The 20,438-nt window shown below is 40.3% G+C and overlaps 1 protein-coding gene across 1 annotated transcript in view; it reads right to left on the bottom strand.

Annotated features, from left to right (window-relative positions):
* The window catches only part of Anxa3 (annexin A3), a 56,036-nt gene that overhangs the window by 13,178 nt on the left and 22,420 nt on the right, over positions 1-20,438 (bottom strand). The window contains exons 4-10 of the mRNA XM_013020129.1: positions 18,453-18,547; positions 14,670-14,783; positions 11,231-11,321; positions 5,747-5,826; positions 2,601-2,657; positions 2,138-2,231; positions 367-462 (exon numbers count right to left, since the gene is read on the bottom strand). Of these exons, the coding sequence (XP_012875583.1) occupies positions 367-462; positions 2,138-2,231; positions 2,601-2,657; positions 5,747-5,826; positions 11,231-11,321; positions 14,670-14,783; positions 18,453-18,547 (627 nt within the window). The remainder of the gene's footprint in view (positions 1-366; positions 463-2,137; positions 2,232-2,600; positions 2,658-5,746; positions 5,827-11,230; positions 11,322-14,669; positions 14,784-18,452; positions 18,548-20,438) is intronic.

Below are 20,438 nucleotides of genomic sequence, written 5' to 3'. Positions count from 1 at the left end.
CCCTCCCTCTCCCCTCCCCCTCCCCCTCCCCCTCCTCCTCCTCCTCCTCCTGGCTCTCTCAACCAAGAAGGATGAGACCTGCAGTTCTGACGGCAGCCACTGACATCTTCCAGAAATAACCAAATAAGATGAAACACCATATTGGCTGAAGCCTCAAATTTCAGTAAGAATGACATTAAAATGTAATATCTCAACTCTCAAGGAGTCTATAATGTAAACATGGCAACAAGGCAAATGCAGATTTAAAAGGCAATGTAAGAGGTAGAAAGTTATCTGTGGCCTGTGCTGGGGGATGGAAGAGCTCACCTTGACAGTAAGCTAAAAGATGTGCAAAGTAGCCCCATGTATTAGCATTCAAGAGCTTACCTATGGCCAGCAGTAAGTCTTCAAAATGCCCAGATAATTCTCCTTTGATGCTGTCTTCAATGTCCTTCTGGCTAATATTTCTGTATTCATCAAATGCTAAAAAGTAGCACCACAAAAAATTTTAAAGCATCCCAATTGACCATGCTTGAATATATTTCATGATTTCTTATTTGAGATAGAGCAGATGAATTAGCAAACTCAAAACCTCCTTTAAACTATTACAATTTAAGCACAGTAAAACCTGAACTTCATAGACCATTGTCTTCAATGATCTCTCTTTGTTTCCCCAAGACTGAAGCATTTAAAATAACTTGAAAGTTTAAGTAATACATAATTTATCCAGTAAGATGCCCTATATTAAAAAAAAACAAAAAAATACTGTCATCATTTATCAAAATATATCTGCTGAAGAAATCTGCTGGAGAAATATCTGATGAAGAAATCTTAATTATGAGGATTTGGGGGGCGCTCAGACGATCATTCTCTTTTTTTGGGGGGGGGTCTTTTTTCTTATGTGGTGCTGAGGAATCGAACCCAGGGCCTCATGCATGCAAGGCAAGCACTCTACCACTGAGCCACCTTCCTAGCCCCATTCAGATGATCATTCTCTACTCCAGTATAGTCTACCTCACATCTCCCAGAAGCGGTTGGAATATTTTTATGTGTATCCACCAGTATTGGGGCTTGAACTCAGATTCTGAGCATTGTCCTTAGCTTTTCCACTCAAGGTCAGTGTTCTACCACTTGATTTCAGCTTCTTTGGTGGTTAATTGGAGATAAGCCCGTGCGACTTTCCTTTCCAGGTGGCTTCCAACTACAATCATCTGATCTGAGCCCCCTGAATAGCTAGGATTACAGGCGTGAGCCCAGGAATGGCTCATGTGAACTTCTTGTCAGCATTTATCCCAAGCAAAACCTGAACATAGGTTATCATGTGAGCTACGGAAACTTTTCATAAGTCAAGTCATTTTTTTTCTTAAATAAATTTCTGGGGAAAAAAGATGTTTTGTGTAGCAATCTAGGATTATTTGATCAAAGACATTAATAAAGCAACTGCAATATATTACCATTATTTTATTTTAAAAAATCCAGTAAGGCCAAAATTAAGGAAAGACCTTTATGGAATTAAAATCATAGTCTTTGTTTCCTTATTTCCCCATGGGCTCATCCTAAAAATAAGTCATGCACTGTGGCTGTTCTCTAGTCAGCACCTGGAAGTCACAGTCAGCTGCTGTGGGCTCCCAGGTCTTATTGCTTCCAAGCTGGCGAGGGCTGAGGCATGAGTGACAGGGTAAATGATTAGCAGTGGCATATGATTAGCCGTTCCATCTGACAAAGAATAGCTACTCTTCCCCATTCCCTTATTTGCTTTCAAATCAGGAAAAGCTAACCACCAATCAACCCACAAAAACTCACCTGAATTGAATGCCTGGCTTTTCTGGAAAGTGACTAACTAGGAAGTGGTGGGGTGGGAACCATTGTGCTAGTTTCACATAGCCGTGGGTCTTTCTGCTCTCTCCCTGCTCCCTTGGTCCTTCCTGCTGTCTCCCTCCCTGTTTACTACTTATTCTTAGTCTAAGCAATCAATTTAGTCCTTGGGGGAAAACAAGAGAGTGGTCAGTATTGCTGGAGTTAGAATACCCCTTCCCCGTGTGATTTCCTGAAGTACTTCTACATAATGAACAGACTTTAGAATCTTTAATTTCTTGGGTTCCCTAGATAGGGAACATTTGAAAAAGCAACATAAAACAAGAAGGATCTAAGTTCATACTTAGTTTCAGTTGAGGAAAGCTCCTTAAACACAGGATCTCGGTGAACTGATCTTCATCGGTGCCCCATTTATTCTCGCCAGCATTATAGAGGACCTGTGGACAGGAAAAAGGCAAGAAGACATTCCTGCCATCACAGACATAAAGCTTTCTCTTTTTGAGGCACAGGCTGAAAAGAGTTGGAGCTTTGTTTTAGAGATCAGGGAGATGATGCGCTGTCTACATTTCTCAGTTTGAGTAGACTCAAAATCTGAAGGCTGGGGTAGCAGCAGCCAAGGGAATGCTCAACATCCTGAAGACTTAGAGGCAGGGCTGGTGAGAGCCTAGCTCCAGGCTTCTGCCCTCAAAACAGGAAAGGAGATGACCGCCCCATGGGGTGCCATCTTGCTCCCTTTCCACAGAAAAACAAAAGCCATGAAGATGGAGGGGAGTTAAAAGGGAGGTCTTCTTTGTTCACTTACTGACCTGGGCATCTTTTTTGGCCAGATGTTCATCCACCTTCAGACTTTCATCTCGTCTTCCCTAAGCAGAGAGGATAACAACAAGGTCATTGTTTTTTTAGCACAGATAATTAATTCTCAACTTTCCATCAAGCAGTGTGTCCTGATTTTTCTCTAGTAGAAATTATGTGGCAGAGAGGAATCGGGAACCTTCTAAGCTTCAGTTCTGGCTCTGCTGTTAACTAGTCATGACATCTGTACCAAATCACACAATCTTCTCTGAAAAACCCAAAGGTATTCAAATGAAAAGGTAAGCCACAGCCTGAGGAAATATTTACAAGACTTTTCTGGTAACGCACTTCAAACCAAAATCTATCAACAATTCTTGAAACTCAATAACATAACCACCCATTTAAACACTGACTAAAAGATCTGAGAAGGCAGCTCACCAAAGAGATGCACAGACACCAAGAAAGCACATAAATAGATGTTTAATATCATATGTCATTAGAGAATTATAAATTTTACAAATAAGATTTCGCTCCATATCTAGTAGAATGGCTAAACTTCAAAACACTGGCCACACCTAGGCTGGGGGTAGAGCACTTGCATGTAGGTTTTGCTTTCAATCCCTGGCATCAAAGCCATAATGACTGAAGAAAAAAAACAAAACATTGACAGGACCAAATACTGAAGAGGGCATGGAACAGCAGAAACTCCTATTGTCAATGCCAGTGGAAATGCATAATTGTATAGCTGCTTTGGAAGATGGTTAGCAGGACTGACATTTACCCAAATGAGTTGGAAGCATGTACATTTAAAAACATGCACATGGCCAATTGCTGAGATCTGAGGTTTGAGATTCAAAGCCAGCTGGGGCAGAAAAATCTGTGAGACTCTTATCTCTAATGAAACAGCAAAAAGCAGAAAGTGGAGGTATAGCCAAAGTAGCAGGACACAGCTTTGAGAGAAAAGGCACAAATATAAATATATAAAGAAAGAAAGAAATACACCTTGTGCATAAACATTTAAGAGAAGTTTTAGTCATAACTATTCTAAATTGGAAGCAATCAAGAGCTCTTGAATGAAACGAATATTTCCTCCAATGGAATACTATGTGAGGATAAAAGGGATGAACTATGCAGCTATAGAATAATATGGCAGAACCTTAAAGGCATCTAGCTAAGTAAAAGTAACTGGTCTGAAAGTCATAGTACATTATAGAAAAGGCAGAATTATAGAGACAGTGAAAAGATCAGTGGTATTCAAGGGAGAAGAGGAGGAAGGTATGGACAGAGCCCAGACTTACATTTCTCAAAACCTGTACAACACAGAGTGAACTCCCACATTCAACTACAGACTAGTTAACATCAGGGTACTAGTGTTCATTAAACAAATATTATCACACCAATGCACACTATTACTTCATGTTACAGAGAGAGAAATGCCTGAATTACTTTGAAGTGAACAAAATATTGGGCTCTGAGGTTTAAACTAGATTTACTTTTAATTTCTTATGCTAAGTCCTTATATGCCAGTGCCTCTTTTCTAGGCTGCTGACCTCAGGTACTATTAATTTGATTTCCTTACATTCTCTTACTTTTTTATTTATTTATTTTTTTGTGCTTTTTTTGGGGGGTGGGGGTGGGGACTTGAATTCTGGGTTTCTGCTCTCATTTGACTTTTTTTTTTTTGGAATGGTCATGGGACCTGGGCGTTGTCCCTCAGCTCTTCAGCTCAAGGCTAGTACTCTACCACTTGAGCCACAGCGCCACTTCTGGCTTTTTGCTTATGTGGTGCTGAAGAATCGAACCCAGGGCCTCATGCATGCAAGGCAAGCGCTCTACCACTGAGCCACCTTCCTAGCCCTCTTACTTTTTTTAAAAAAGAAAATTCTTATTAATGTATATTAATTGTACAAGGTGTTTGTGATATCTTCTCCTATTGTGGGTTCTGCTCCATTAATGCCAGTGTTGATTATCATCAGCCTTAATTATCTACTACCACCATGTATCTTTTACTTTTAGGCATTAAGTATTCTACATTTCCTCTTAATCTGCAAAGCACCCTGAGGGTTTGGTACTATCGGTGTTTTAGTTTCTCTGATATGAAAATGAGTGCTTAAGATTAAAGTAACTCATTTGGATATAGGATGCAAGGAGGCAGCATCTGAGTTCTGCCCTATTTTTTTTTTTCTAAAACCCTTGCTAGGAGCTGTGCTCTCTACTGCCTCCTATGGGTAACTGAGCTGTTTTGCCTCTCCATGTGCTTGCATAATGACTGGAAGTCTGAGACCATGTTTATTTACAGCAATGTTTTATGAATTTGGATTTATGGGTTCGACTTCATAAAGGTCTGAGCATTTAAAACAACCAAAATTAGAATGAGTTATTTCCTTATGGCAAAGCACCTTATTTTGATGAGTGCTGTTTCAAAAAACGTCAGGGGCAAATCATTACTGAGATTTTTCTCAGACGTTAAGGGCTGTGTAAATCAGCTGGGAAAAGTCTGTGAGATATAGAATAATTCACTTCCTCTCTGCACATATTACCTTTACCTTATCAAACTCATGAGCCTTCTAAATAAAGCAAGCAAGGAGTGGCTTCATCTGGTCACACAGTGATAAGTGGTTGACAGCTTTTGCAAGGTGACAAAAATAAAACTTAGTTCCCTCCCCCCCTCTCTTCCTTCCTCCTTCCTTTCCTCCTCCCCGTCCATTCTTTTATTTCTCTTTTTTGGTAATTTTGAAACTGATACTCATTTTTAAATTACATGCTCATTTCTGAAAAGAATTGTTCTGTATCATACTTCCCACTTAGTTGAAAAGAAATAAAAATCCTTTCGAGTCCAGAAGAAAATAAGTATGTTCCAGAAGTGAAAGTGAACAAGTAATTACCTTATCTCAGATTATCAGAATTCTTCCTAATGTATTGTGAAAACTAATTAAAAAACTTTAATCCATATTTTAATCCAGATTTTCTTTTTTGTTAAATCGCTATGCCTGCTTTTATTATCTTCATTAAACATTTCACTGATGCAGTTGAACATAAACAAATCACTTTATAAGAAAATATTAATCTTGTTATCTCAGGGTATTTCTTTAAACTCTGTAAAAATTATTACTGAGCATGCGTCTTATTAGGGAATTAAACATAAAAGATAAGACCTTACATGTGCCAAAGTCAACAGAGCTTTCCGGAAGTCACCAGATGTCTCAGAACTAATATCATCTCCAAGACTCTTCTTGAATACTAAAACCAAAGAAGAATAAAATTAAGCCTTGGCAACTAAAACATATTGTTATAAACGAGACTAAAGTTTAAATGTCAACACTAGCAAACAATGAGTAAGTGATAAAGAGAACCTGCCCTTTTATTTAACTCCCAGTTGTTCTGCTATGAAGAGATAGAAACAATCTCATGTACTGATACCTGTGCTGTGTGTTATGATTGCTGCAAAGAATGGGAAGATTGCCATTCTGGACTGAATCATGATTCATTTCATCTGACAACAACTAAGAGGGTGGGCAAACTGCTAGTCTGCCTTCCAGTTTCAATTATTTCCTTTTTTCACCTTAATAGAACCCAAACCATTAGGAAAGTCATGCAAACAAACTACAAATTTCATTCTCATCTTTCCTCTTAGTGAGACACAGCTTCATAATTAGCTCTTCACAATGGAATGTAAGCCGACATACATGATTTGGCTAGAAAATCTCCTTAAAAGGATGAAGGGAACTGTGCCCAGATTAGTGTTTCCTTGATTCTACTGCCTTGTATGTAAACCGAGACCTGAAGCCACCAGTTACAGCCACCTATGTCTCTCAGCAATGGCAAGAAAGGAAAAAAAGCCACCAAGAAGAGAGCTAAGTTCCTGAAAGTCTTGAGGACTATTCAGAACTGGCCAGCTCCAGGTTTTTCCCTAGATATAATTGAAATAAACCTCTATTTTCTGTAAGCCATTGTTATTGTCCTACCTTCTTAAACTAACCTTAATTTTAACAGATACATCTAGGTCATACCACTGAATATTTTCAAAAATGATAAAAGATAAAAAAATTTTAAAATGTGGTGCTGTACATTCACACATTTTTGTACCATCCTGTTTCATGGATTGTGATCTACAGTGTCTTCTATCATTTCATTTCATATTTCATTTCATTTTCAGTGCTGGAGATGTTAGGCAAGAACTGTGCTACAAATCTATACTCCAGGTCCTGCCCATCATCCCCTGCTTCACCTGTGGAGCAGGGGATGTCCTTGTAGGTACTGTGGCGGACGTAGGTGAGTATTTGAACTCTGCATTATTTTCAAAACCTCTATATAAGTTAACTATGCAAATGTTCAATTAGGGAGAGTGATAGGAGATTATCCACTAGCCAGTATCGGGTTGGAATGAAATTTTACTCACCATAATTTTACTAAGCCTCTTTATTCTCCCCAAGACCAGGAACTCCAACTTGGTATCTGATGCTTTCACTCATTGGCTGGCCCTCTACATCTGAGCCACAACATCAACCTAAGGCTCTTTTGTAAATGAAATTCATAATTTCTCAAAGCAATTCATGTAAATTAAATCAACTGCAAGTATAAATTATTTATCCTAATGATGACAATTGAAGAGCAACATTAATACCCAGTCATATTATTGTCTCTTTCATGCTTTAGGAAAAAAAAATCTTTTAAACACCAAGACAAAGAATAAAGCTATCTCTTTTAGGGCTGGGAAGGTGGCTCAGTGGTAGAGCGCTTGCCTTGCATGCCAGAGGTCCTGGGTTTGATTCCTCAGCACCACATAATCAAAAAGAAAAAAGCCGGAAGTGGCGCTGTGGCTCAAGTGGTAGAGTGCTAGCCTTGAGCTGAAGAGCTGAGGGACAGTGCCCAGGCCCAGAGTTCAGGCCCCACGACTGGACCCCCCCAAAAAAGCTATCTCTTTTAATTTTTAGAATTTGGACAAGTATTTTGTGATTTTAGAATTATCTAGCTTTGATATGCAATTTTCCTAGCATCTCTTCACTTCAGATATTTTGCAAAATATTTCTTTTTTTTTTCTGTCAGTAGTGGGGCCTGAACTCGGCCTGGGCACCATTCTTCAGCTCTTCAGCTCAAGGCTAGCGCTCTACTACTTGAGCCACAACACCACTTCTGGGTTTTTTTGCTTATGTGGTGTTGAGGAATCAAACCTAGGGCTTCATGCATGCAAGGCAAGCACTCTACCACTGAGCCACCTTCCCAGCCCCAAGAATATTAGACTAATAAAATGCAAATGGAAAGAGTTGAATGGATGGCGAATGTGATTAATGCATCATCTGTGCAGATATGTGAATGTACAGTACACATCAATGTGTACAATTACTAAGTGTTAAATGACAATAAGAAAAAAATTCAAAACAAGAAAGAAAACTTTCTCAATTCAAATTCACAACTAATTTATGCATTCTGAGGTATAATAGAGAACAGAAAAAATAAATATGATTTTGTCACATTAGAGCTGTTGATCCCTGATTCACTGTTCTATTCACACATCATTAGCTCTGGAACTTGGGAGAAAGCTGAGTATTTAGCTTGTAATCAATTTCAACTGTAATGCCCCACATGGTATGGATAAAACACATAAGATCCTTGTTCTCTTCTAGGAGAGCTAGGTTGATCGTCTCCCTTAGTGGATTCTTGTAAGTGGGTCAATATTTCACAAGTAGAACACCATCATTCTTGCCTCAGCTGATGCAACAGAGTTCATACAGGAATAGCAGTGGCCAGCAGCTAAGAGATGGCCTGGTGCGCGAACTTTGCCTAAATTAACACTATCTATTTAGACAGTGATTTCTTGAACCCACTGAATCCTCTCTCTCAGGAAGTAAACTACAGAGAGAAGGGGGCCGGAACAAAGATGCTAAAAATTCCTCAGAAAAAGACACTAAAAGGAACCAACCACCATGCACAAATATAAGCCTTGGGTAGTGAAAAAAAACCCACCATAATTTGGTAAAGAAGAACAGCTTCTCAGTAGTGTCAAGAACATCAGAAGCAAACAGTGAGGGGAACAGGAGGGATAAATACCTGATGCTGAGATAGTGACAAGATAAATGAGTACCCAAAGTAGGACTGTGTCCCAATTCTCTGTAAAGCTTAACTCTACCTAATTGATGTTATTTCTTCTTGAGCCTCCTGTGCACCTCGAACATCTACTCATCAGGGTAACCTAGATGTAATTCTACTCCTTGTAGCCTTAAAAAGCTTTATATGTATAGAAATTGAGGCATTGGAAACTTCAAGCCATTATCATGCATCATATTTGCAAAAGCCAGTCCTAAATCTTCGAACTTTCACTTAGCTATTCAGACCTCAATTTCAACTTGAAAACATTCACTCATAAATAGTTGAACTTAATTCTCCAGTGGTCTGAGCACTAAGAATGCCACAGAGAGTGAAAGAGACAAAACTTCCCACCCTCACAGACCTTATGTCCTAAGATTGTAGGTCCTCTCATGGAGCATCAAGGTTCTAAAAGATACCAGGAAATAACAAAATAACAATCTCCTTTGGGACAGAGCTTCTGCTCTGATGATTTATGTGTTGGGCCTCTGTGTGTGTGTGTGTTGTGTGTGTGTGTGTGAATAATATAGGGCAGATGTTTTATAAACCAACAATAAACTCACTTGTATCTATTACTAAGCAATTCTCTCATTCTTTCCAAATTCACCCACTTCAAGTTAGATTCCACCAATGGGAGAGAGGCAGGAGAATGGAGGGCAGGAGGAGGAAAGAAGGGTATGCTATTAGCCTAGTACACATCTCAGTGTCAAATCAGAGAGCTTTTACCCTGGTAGCATCTATTATTTTCTAGAACAAGTTTCTTGCAGTACCATGGAGGTGGCCAGCCCCAGCCAGATGGAGGCCCCTTCACAGAGGTCTCAACTACTCCTAGATCCTCTCCTCTGAGCCACTTAGGTACCAATACCAGGCAGGTAGGTCTGTCTTCTCCACTTTGTACTTTCAGATAATCCCTTTATTGTCTCAGCCCTAGGGGTTTAGATGCTCTATTATCCCTCTGTTCTGTTTTTGTCTTTTTAGGCCCCCAAATATAATTGAAGCAATTCACTATATTAAATTCTCTCCATTAAAAAACCTAGTGCTGTTTCTATTTTTTTTTTACTAGATCATGAGTGTAGCAATAACAAAATAGTGACTTTCATTAATAGGTATTTACTTTTTAATGAGAATTTCCCAAATTATCTTCTCAAATACCCATCTGGAGCCCAGCAGACTCTTTCTTTGGGCCTCTTCTACTACAAAAGCTATCGTATGCAAAATTGACTTCTAGGGACACAAATTTAGAAACCATAGATCCCTTAAGGAACCTTGCAAGAGTAATAAAAGGCTATTTTCTATTAAAGAATTGAGCTGGTATTTTTTTCCCTTGATCTATAGAGGAAATCCTTAGAATTTTCCAAGGTTTTTGTTGTTGTTATTGTTGTTAGTTAGTTAGTTAATTAGTTAGTTAGTTGGTCATGGGGCTTCGTGCTTGAACTCAGGCCCTGGGTAATGTCCCTGATCTCTTTCACTCAAGGTTAGTGCTTTACTACTTTGAGCTACAGTTCTGCTTCTGGACTTTCCTGCCCAGGCTGGCTTTGAACCACAGTTCTCAGATCTCAACCTCCTGACTAGCTAGGATTATAGGCAGGAGCCATCAGCATCTAGCTAGTCTTTCATATTTGTGATATTTTTCTGAGTTTATGTTAACAACATATCTTAGAATCCAGGGCAGTTACCTCAGAAAGACTAGATCTCTGGGGATGGGGATCACTGCAGACTAAATTCAGCCACATGGACAAGGATTCAATTAATCGTGTCTGTAGACTGAAACCCAATAAAAAGTATGGATAGCAGCGATTGTGTGTGTTTCCTGCCTAGTAATACACCCATGTGACCAGAAACTTCAGATTTGACTTGAACTTTCCCAGACCTATGTCTTCATTGGTTGACCCTGACTGATATCCTTCATAATAGAACTATATTTGCAAGTACAGCACTATGGTGAATTCTGCAAGTCATTCCACTCGACCATTGAACATGAGAGGGCAGCCAAACCCTGGGATTTGTAATCAATTGGTTAACCACATGTGCGGCCTGGAAACAAGTGAACTTGTGGACTGGTGTCTAAAATAAGAGCAGTCTGATGAAGACTATAATTAACAAGTGAAGTCACACTGGGTAGAGTCAGAAGAGCATTGTAAGGACTTTATGATTTTTACACATCTAACAGACCTTTAGGACTTCAGCTAATTACATTGAATTCACTTGTTCACCACACCTCTTGAATATCTCATCTAATTTCACATGCTAAAAAATCACAAGTTTACTTTAAGTGGTTTTTAACATATAGTAGTACACAATGATTTGAGTCTCTTATAGTGATTAAAATGGTTGATTCAATTAAGCAATTGCTGAGAGCAAATCCATAGTAGCTGTAATTTCTGGCTCAGATCACATCCTAATTTTCTCCAAAAAGCCACATGCCATTTAGAATGCAACCTTTTCTTGTAACTCTTGCTTTTTTGAAATGTCTTGTGAAGAAATTGGAAGAATGCTGAGAACATCTATTTGGCTCATATGTGTGTGGATAGTTGTAAAGGTAAGCAGAAAATGGGATTACCTGTATAATAGGCTTGCGAGATCTCCTTTATTTGCCTGCTTGTCCTAGTAGTTAAGATTTCAATCAAGGTATCTTCATCTGTTCCAGTGCCCTAGAAAGGGAAAGGAATTCTAATTTTTAGGACACTTAAAAAAAACTTAATTTCATGCCTTTCAGTCTTAATATCTTATTTTATACAGATGAAAGAACAGTTTTGAGTAAATCAATATAAGATCTCCCATTGCTCTATAGCAGATTTCCAATTTCCCACGCATTCCAGAATTAAAATAACATGAGTCAGCTAGAGTGAACTGACATCAAATTCTGCAAGAAGTTTTCTTCTCTGGTACAAAAAAAAAAACAACTGAATAATTCTAAGAAGAAAGAATATAAAGGAAGAAAAAAGCCTTTGTCACTAAAGATCAGAAGTGACAATTTGGTAGGATTAATCCCAATAAACAAACCAGCCAATACGCTTAGCAATGTTTTTGAATGAAAGTTCATCCTGGCACCACAGATTGTGGAGGTCATCATGGATCATTCTCTTCGTACATGGAGGTTTTCAACTCTTCAGTGGTGTGTGCTAGGGACCTAGCTGGCTTGGGAACTAGTTGCCCTGCGGCCTTGTTTATACTAGTATCAGTGAATCACAAGAGAGGGTGTGTACATTAGGACTTGATCAAACGAGGCCAAGGAAAGATGTGAACAGAGATTCAGTTTTGTCCCTCTGACAGGGATTCCTGGTTGCCAGCAATTTCTTTTGTAGTCCTTGTTTAGTTATAGACGTTCAAATTTTAACTAAGCACCTAATTAAATACAGAGCAATGTCTCAGCTTCCTTTATACCAAAGCTTATCTATACAACTAAATTCTGACCAAAGCAATACATGTAGACGTCTCATGTGCTTGTACTAGGAGTGTCCACAAAGAGGATGAAACTTGATTTGTCTTTTGTTCTGGTATGGAGTTGCAAATGGTTTTAATCAAGAAGTGGCAACCATGGGTGAGAGCTTTAAGATTGATAATGGTGATGCCACCACATTCAGTCCTGGACTGCTTACTCTGGATTTCTTTTGTATATATAGAACATTTTATTATACTGATTGGTGACTTTCATGTCCACCATACCTGCTAAACCCTCCCCACACAGAAGCCATAGAGGCATGGTGTGCACATTTTACTTCAAGACTACCTGCTTCCAAGAATGTAGTTGATCAACAGCTTCTGACTGGTACACCTTCAGATCTGCTCAACTCCACTGAGGATCTTCTCTGCCCAGGATGCTCCTGGCTAATGAGTGAGTACAGCAGAGTTCTTGGAGGTAGGCTATTTCTGCCCAGCACAGAAGGACCAATACCACTCATGAACAGCCGTCAGCCTGGCAAGCCTTTCTCGGAGCTGCTCTGTTCACTGAGGCTTTTCCTATCTGAATCTGCTTGTTCTTTCTCCTCTCTCCTAGATGTCAGACTTGTCGTGTAGTCTGAAGCTCATCCACCTTCCGTGCTGTGTCCTCTTTGATCTTCACTGGTGTTTCTCACAGCACATCTCTTGTACATTTGAATCAGTTTTGCCATGCTTTTTCCATAATCGATAAAATGATTCCTATTTCTGATTGTGGGGCAAATAGAATCTGGCTTATAGCTCAAACCTATATACCTCCTCTCCCACCTTCCTCCCAATAAAGATGTTATAAACTAACTTCATTTAAGATCCAGTTCTAGCATCAGAATGTGCAGAATGGGATGGAGGTTTCCTTTTTAGTCAGATTGTTTTAAAAGCAAGTAAATAAATGGGCAAAAAATGTAAAGAAAAAGAAAAAAACCCAAAGACTATTTTATATATAATTTAAAAACATAAGAATTGGACTGAGGATATAGTTCTGTGGTAGAGTGCTTCTGCTTGCCTACCATTTGCAAGGCTATAGGTTCCTTCCCAACAGCACAAAACAGAAGAAACAAGAAAAATGTCTGGCTCTTCCTTTAAGTGACCTGACATGATCTGTGAAAGAGTTTGCTATTACTTGACCCAGAAAACCCACACAGCCATATAGATTAAGAGGTTCAAGTCTTTTGGGTTTACTTTAACAATAGCCATGGCTCTCATTTTGTAGGCATATGTCTGGAAAGCTACCAAGTATCTGAATGATGTCACTCCAAAGAAACAGTGAAGCAATGGGGACCATTTTGTGGTGACATTGGTGATGCTGGAAGTTGTTCAGTACATAGGACACATGGTGGGGGTGACACAAGGTCAGTAGTCTGAAAAGAATGCCAGAGTTTGGCTATCTATGCTTAAAACTCCAGAATAGTGCTTAGCTTTAGGGTTGACCTATAGCTTCTCTACTACATTTACATCGAGGTGAACAAAAGCACCAAGGATGCACTACCATACTTCTAGATATTGGTATGAGCATCACAGTAGAGTGGGAGCAGTTGGTTTTGGGGTACAGCTAATGGACTGACAGGTTAAATGAGGCTTTCAGCCTAAGCAAGGGGGCTAGGATGGTGCTATTCACTTTCAATAATGACCCAATAGAGAATTTGGTCCTGTTAAAAAAGCAAACAAGTAGGGGCTGGGAAGATGGCTCAGTGGTAGAGAGCTTGCCTTGCATGCATGAGACCCTGGGTTCGATTTCTCAGCACCACATAAGCAAAAAGTAAAAAGCCAGGAGTGGTACTGTGGCTCAAATGGTAGAGCTCTAGCCTTGAGCTGAAGAGCTGAGGGGCAGTGCCCAGGCCCAGAGTTCAGGCCCCATGACCGGACCCCCCCCAAAAAATAAATAAAAGCACACGAGCCACGTATGATGAGTCATGCCTGTACTCCTAGCTACTCAGGGGGCTGAGATCTGAGGTTGGCCGTTTAAAGTTGACTTGCGCTGGAAAGTCTGTGCAACTCTTATCTTCAATTTATTATCAAAAATGCCAGAAGTGAAGCTGTTGGTCAATTGGTAGAGCACTAGCCTTAAGCAAAAAAAAACAAAAACAAAAAAAAAGCTCAGGGCCAGTTCCTAAGCCCTGTGTTCAAGCCCTAGGACTGGCAGACACACACACACACACACACACACACACACATACGAGAGAGAGAGAGAGAGAGAGAGAGAGAGAGAGAGAGAGAGAGAGAGAGAGAGAGAGAAAGTGAGAGAAAACGAGGGAGGGGGTAACAATGTTCAACAAGAAATGTACTCACCACCTTACTTATATAACTGTAACCCCTCTGTACATGACCTTTACATTAAAATTAAATTAAAAAAGAAAAAGAAAGCAAATTAAAGATCTGAAATATCATTTTAACCCAGAAATATCTGAGCTAAAACTTCCACAGCTGTCCCTTTTCAGGTTCATCCTACCACAGAAGAACATGACCAAAATGGCACCCAAGTCCACTGAGCATGACTGGAAGAGAGCTCCTGTTTTTGATTACAGTCAAATCCAAGGGAGGACCAGCCTGTTCAGGGCTCATACCTTCATAGATTTCTTTAGCTGCTTCGCATCAAACACGGCTGGTGGAGTTACAAGAGCCACCATGATATATTTAAAGTTGCCAGAGAGATCGCCCTTCAAATCATCTTTCAGCTCCTAAAATAAAACCCCAAGGAGGAAGTTGTGAAATACGTTTCTCTATATTCTTCTCGTGAATGATGAGCCTAAGTACCAAAATCAAATGAAAATATACCCATCCACAGAAATAAACAGAGATGTCGAAAGCATTTCTTGGATATGAATCTATATTTTATGATTACTTCTAAAATGTTGTTTTAGAGAGGATTTTTTAAAAGAAAATCAAAAGAGCTGGGTATCAGTGGCTCATGCCTGTGATCTTAGCTATTCAGAAAGCTGATATCTGAGGATTGCAGTTTGAAGTCAGCCTGGGCAGAAAAGTCCGTAAGGTCTTATCTCTAATTAACCACCAAAAAAAGCCAGAAGTGGAGCTGTGGTTCAAGTGGTAGAATACTAGCCTTGAACAGGAAAGGCTCAGGGGCAGTGCCCAGGCCCTGAGTTCAAGCCCCAGGACCAGACATAAGAAAGAGATAGAGATAAACAGACAGAGACAGAGAGGGAGGGAGGGAAGAAGGGAAGGATTTCTGTATGAGCATCATGGTGTCAGAAGAGTATATTAAAATTTCCCCTACCCCAATTTGATCAGTATATATCTATCAAATTACCACATTGTATACCACATGTACACAAAATTAATATCATAACTAATAAAAGCATTAAAAATCACATTTCCTGCATTCTCAATGATTATGACATTCTCTAAGGATTCCTTCACCCAATAAAGAATTACAAGTCAGGAAAAGTGGGAGCAGAGCCACAGTGTATTTGAAAGTGAGATTAAGGATCCAGGGAAATTGAAGAAAGCCACTTAGCTATGGGTGGGTTGATACAACCAACCAAGCCTGCTTGCTGGGAGGGTGGCTTTCTGCCATATGAGATCTTGTCTACTTTCTTCCTGGGCAAGGAAGAGGTGCGGGGCGGGGGGGAGAGACTGCAGAGTTCTTGGGGCAAGAGAGTGAGAAGTAGGCAAGAAATCAGCAACCTGATGCAGACTCATAGGGGGTCCCTCTTTTATGGCCCTTTTGTGTGAGTTTCCACTATTCTGGCATCTGGCTGAGCCAATGCCCCTCTCACCCCAAGGGAGGGTGCCAGTCTTATGTGTGAGGCTGATCCAGGGTCCTCAGGGGTGTGGCTTTTCTCAGAGCTTATTCTGGTTTTCCTAGGGTCTTCAGGGAGAGGGGTGTCTCCCACTCTTAAGAAGAAGAGAGGACATTATCTCCTTCTCTCTCTGTCTGCCTAATCTTTCCTTCTTTTGCCTCAGTTGGGCGGTGACTAGGGAAGAAGAAGAGGAGGGAGGAACTGTACAATTCATACCCAGCACCCCTATAGCTGCTGGATTGCTGGGTATCCTGCTTCTGAGAGACTCCAGTGAACTCCAAAATGCAAGAAGACGGTAGGACAGTGGCTGGTCACTTTTCTCTGGTGAGAGTGATGAACTAGGAGATGTGGGAAGCAGATTTTTGGTAATAACTGCCAAGGCAGCCCTAGATGCAACAGTGGGAGGGAGTCCTTATTGGCATTGTACTTAGGAATTGTGTTTATATTACCTACGCACAGATCATCTCTTCAGCCTTCAGCTAGGTAACATGGTTTCTATTACCAATAGTTAAAGGGATGATACTGAATAATACTTTTTTCCCCTAGCCCTGATTATGTTCAACCCTGATGCTGAGGCTGCCAGCCTCCCACAGTGCCATGCTGACACAGACCCCCCCACACACACCATTAGGGCTACAGCAGGGTCAAATGAACCCAGCCAAGTGTTGGTAGCTCTGCTTCAATCACTACAGTGTTTATTCCCTCTTTACATGCTAAACTGCACTATCATCTGTCTCCAAGACTTTGCATCTTATTTCACATGTTCTTATTCTATCCCACCATGAGAAATGGTTCTGACCCTTTACATTGAACTTTCTTCCTCTTTTTATTTTGCAGCCCCTGATCATGGAGGTTAATGGATTATTCATGTCCCCTATAAGTGAATGTGTTGCCCAGCTTGGTCAATTCAACACATAATTATAGGCACCTGCTTCTCAAAGGTAAGTTGGATATAATCCTTAGCTCCTTACCTCTCTTGTCAGATGGAATTTATGTTCCATCAAGTAAGGCTTCAAACATGCTAGAAAAGTATCTTAAAATATATCTTACCAGGAACACTGAGCAAAATCCTAATCACTGTAATAATATTTTACAAATAAAAAATCACATTGTATTGTCCTGCTTGCAAATTTCCAATAAGTCTACACTCTGTACCAAGACCCAAAGCCCAAGATGATCACCATGGCACATACCTGTAGTCCCAGCATTTGTTGGAGAAGGTAGAACGAGCAATTGAATCCAGGAATTTGAGGTCACAATGGACAATATAACGAGAAAATGTTTCATAATGAATAAAACCTACTGTTGTCTCACATACTTGGAAGACTGAAGTGGGAGGATCATTTGAGCAAGCCTGGACAACATAGCAAAACCCTATCTCAAAAATAAAAAGACACAAGGCCCAGAATCCTCTAGCGCATCCCCTGCCTTTGCTCCATTCACGTCCACATTGTGTCATATTGGAATGCTGTCTCTTTTGTATGCCCAGCTGCTTACCGCTGCAGGACATTTGCATTTTCTCTACCCTGTGACAGCAGCATTGCTCTTCATGCCCAGACTAGCACAGGAGAATCTAGTATTGTTTACTCTTAGCTCAGGGTCAGCCAGCAACCTGTCACTAACACCTCTTCATCATCTTCCCAAGGATCAGTGACCAGTCAGCTTCTAGCCGGATCACCTCATGTTCATAACACTTTTCAATATCTGGGCTTTTAAAAAATGATTAGTTTGCTAATAGTAGTTTAGTACCACGGGGGAACAGAGAAACTGCTTTATATACTACTGAATCTCCAGGGTCTCAGATGGCTCCTGACATAGTACATAACAAATACCTGATGACTGAACAACTTGTGTAAGACCAAGTCTTATTTGTTCTTATGTGATTAGTGCTTTTCCTTTGAATGACAAATCCTATAATTACATAATTTGCTTCCTTCCTTCTTCCCTCCTTCCCTTCCTTGTTTTCTCCTCTCCCTCCCCGATGACACTCAGGGTCTTACTCTAACACTAGAATCACCCAAATCCTTTTGCTTTTGTGTGTTTTGGAGTTAAGATCTTGAGCTTACTGCCTGGACTGGCCTCAAACCATGATCCTCCTGTCTCTACCTCACAGGCAGCTGGGATTAAAGGTGTGCTCCCATAACTCCATTAACATTAGACAAAATTTAAGGATCATGTGAGAAAGGATTTATCAGGTCAAGCTGTCAGGCTGTCCTGTGCTGTGGACAATGTTTAGCTGCATCCCTGACCACCACCCACTAGAGACTACAAATGATTCTAACCCTCCCCCATCTTATTTATGATCACCAAAATTTCTCCATTCAAGCTAAGGGTCCAGGGGGGAGCAAACTCATTCCTGATTTAGGATGACTGACTTAAGGCAACTTTCTGTATTCTACAGAAACAGAAACCCAAGTGTATTCAGCCAGTTAGAGGGCAAACCAGGAGTAGGATTCCAGATCCACGGCTGGATACACAGGTGTCATCTGTCCCAGTGACCTGAAGCTACAGCTCTAAGGCCATAGTCATGTAACAGTGGCCATGGCATAATAGGGACTTGACTACCCATCCTGTTAAACTGCACCATACCTTCTCATACGCTGTTTGGTATTCCTTGGCAATCAGTTGTCGCTGTGCATTTGATCTCTCAGTTAGAATGCTGATGAGCGTTTTCTCATCCGTTCCTAAGTGAAACAAAAAATATTTTATTCATCATTAACCCAGCAATGCCAGTTTCTGTACTGAACAACAACCACAAAAAATGCCAATGCAGAAATGTAGGGATTTTAATTTTTAATTTCCAACTTCTCATTAGGTTGGAAAAGGAAATCAAAACTTTACCTTTTTTTTTTTTTTGTTGAGAACAGAACAAACTCCTCCTTTGTATAGAACTGACATAGAGAGGAACACAAAGAACTTTCTGCTTCACCTTATGAGGTTCAGGAATGTCTTACTACTGCCTCTTACCTATTACCTATATTCTTTCTGTTTTTTTTTTTTTTTTTGTCGGTCTTGGGGCTTGAACTCTTGGCCTGGGTGCTGTCCCTCAGCTCTTCAGCTCAAGGCGAGCGCTCTACCACTTGAGCTACAGCGCCACTTCCGGTTTTCTGGTGGTTTATTGGAGATAGGAGTCTCAAGGTCTCTCCTGCCCGGGCTGGCTTTGAACCGCGATCCTCAGATCTCAGCCTCCTGAGTAGCTAGGATTACAGGCGTGAGCCACCAGCGCCCAGCTTATTCTTTCTGTTTTTTTGTTTTGTTTTTTTTGTTTTATAATTCAGTCCTCAGATTTGAACTCAGGGTCTTTTGCTTGTCAGGCAGGTGCTTTGCTACTTGAGCCACACACAGCCCTTTCTGTTTTTGTTATATTTTTAAAATTAGGTCTTGGTGTTTTGTTTTGTCAGTCATGGAGTTTGAACTCTGGGCCTGGGCACTGTCCCTCAGTTCTTCAGCTCAAGGCTAGTACTCTACCACTTGAGCCACAGCACTACTTCTAGTTTATTGGAGATGAATCTTACAGACTTTCCTGCCCGGGCTGGCTTTGAACCGTGATCCTCAGATCTCAGCCTCCTGAGTAGCTAGGATTACAGGCATGAGCCACCAGCACCCAGCTTGGGTCTTGGTTTTTGCCAATATTGTCCTGCAATTTTTCTGTTTATGCTTCTGGAGTACCTCATAAGACAGATGCATAACAATCACATGCAACTTTTTATTAGTTGACATGAAATCTTGTGAACCTTTTGCCTATTCTGGTCTTGAACCATGATCCTCCTCCTCTTAGCTTCCCGAATAGCTACAACTACAGGTGTGAGCCACCATGTGGTTTTATCCCTATTCCTGACATCCAGATCTTTTTCCCTCAAGATAACAGGACCTCATATTTAGTAAGAACCTACTATGTGGGCATCTTTTTCTTTTCTATTATAGCTAATAAGTACAGGGCCTCTAGCATCAGACAGAACTAACCTGTTCTAAAGATGAAATCATTAACCCTTAGAGAGCTTGTTTCACTTGCTAATATCACATGGCTTCTAAGTGACCCAAATTTCTGAGCCTCAGATATATATGCCTATCTCAGGTCCACATCTCTCTAGCGTTCACACTTATATATGTAACCACCTGTTTGTAAGTAAAAGGTAACTGGGCCAATTCTTTAGATGTTAAAACAAAAACTTGGAGAAGATCTCTCCATGGATTGAAATTATAAAAGAGATTTGTATGCAGAAATTAGTGAAAAGACAAAACAAACAGACAAACCCCCTCTTCCCAATCATGAAGAAGACAACCCTGTTGGAATAATAAAGGACAAAATACATGAAGCAGATTAAGTAATATACACCGAAAGAGGAAGCAAATACATAAGGATACTTAACTACATCACTAGTCAGGGATACAGAAGAAGAAAGAGCAAAAAATATACAGAGTCTGAGAGACAATTTTAGATCTAGTCAATTGGAAAATCTGAGCAAGTATATGGAACATACAGAGTAGGAGAAGTCCCCTACATTGCCGGAAGGAATGCCAATTTCCATTTTTGTAGAGCAGTTGGGCAAAATTTTAGTGAATTTGAAAATAAGC

Source organism: Dipodomys ordii, unplaced genomic scaffold (assembly GCF_000151885.1).
Source record: "Dipodomys ordii isolate 6190 unplaced genomic scaffold, Dord_2.0 Scaffold49, whole genome shotgun sequence".
NCBI classification, from domain to species: Eukaryota; Metazoa; Chordata; class Mammalia; order Rodentia; family Heteromyidae; genus Dipodomys; species Dipodomys ordii.
The sequence above is the reverse complement of the archived record's forward strand: the minus strand, read 5'-3'. Positions and strand labels throughout refer to the sequence as shown.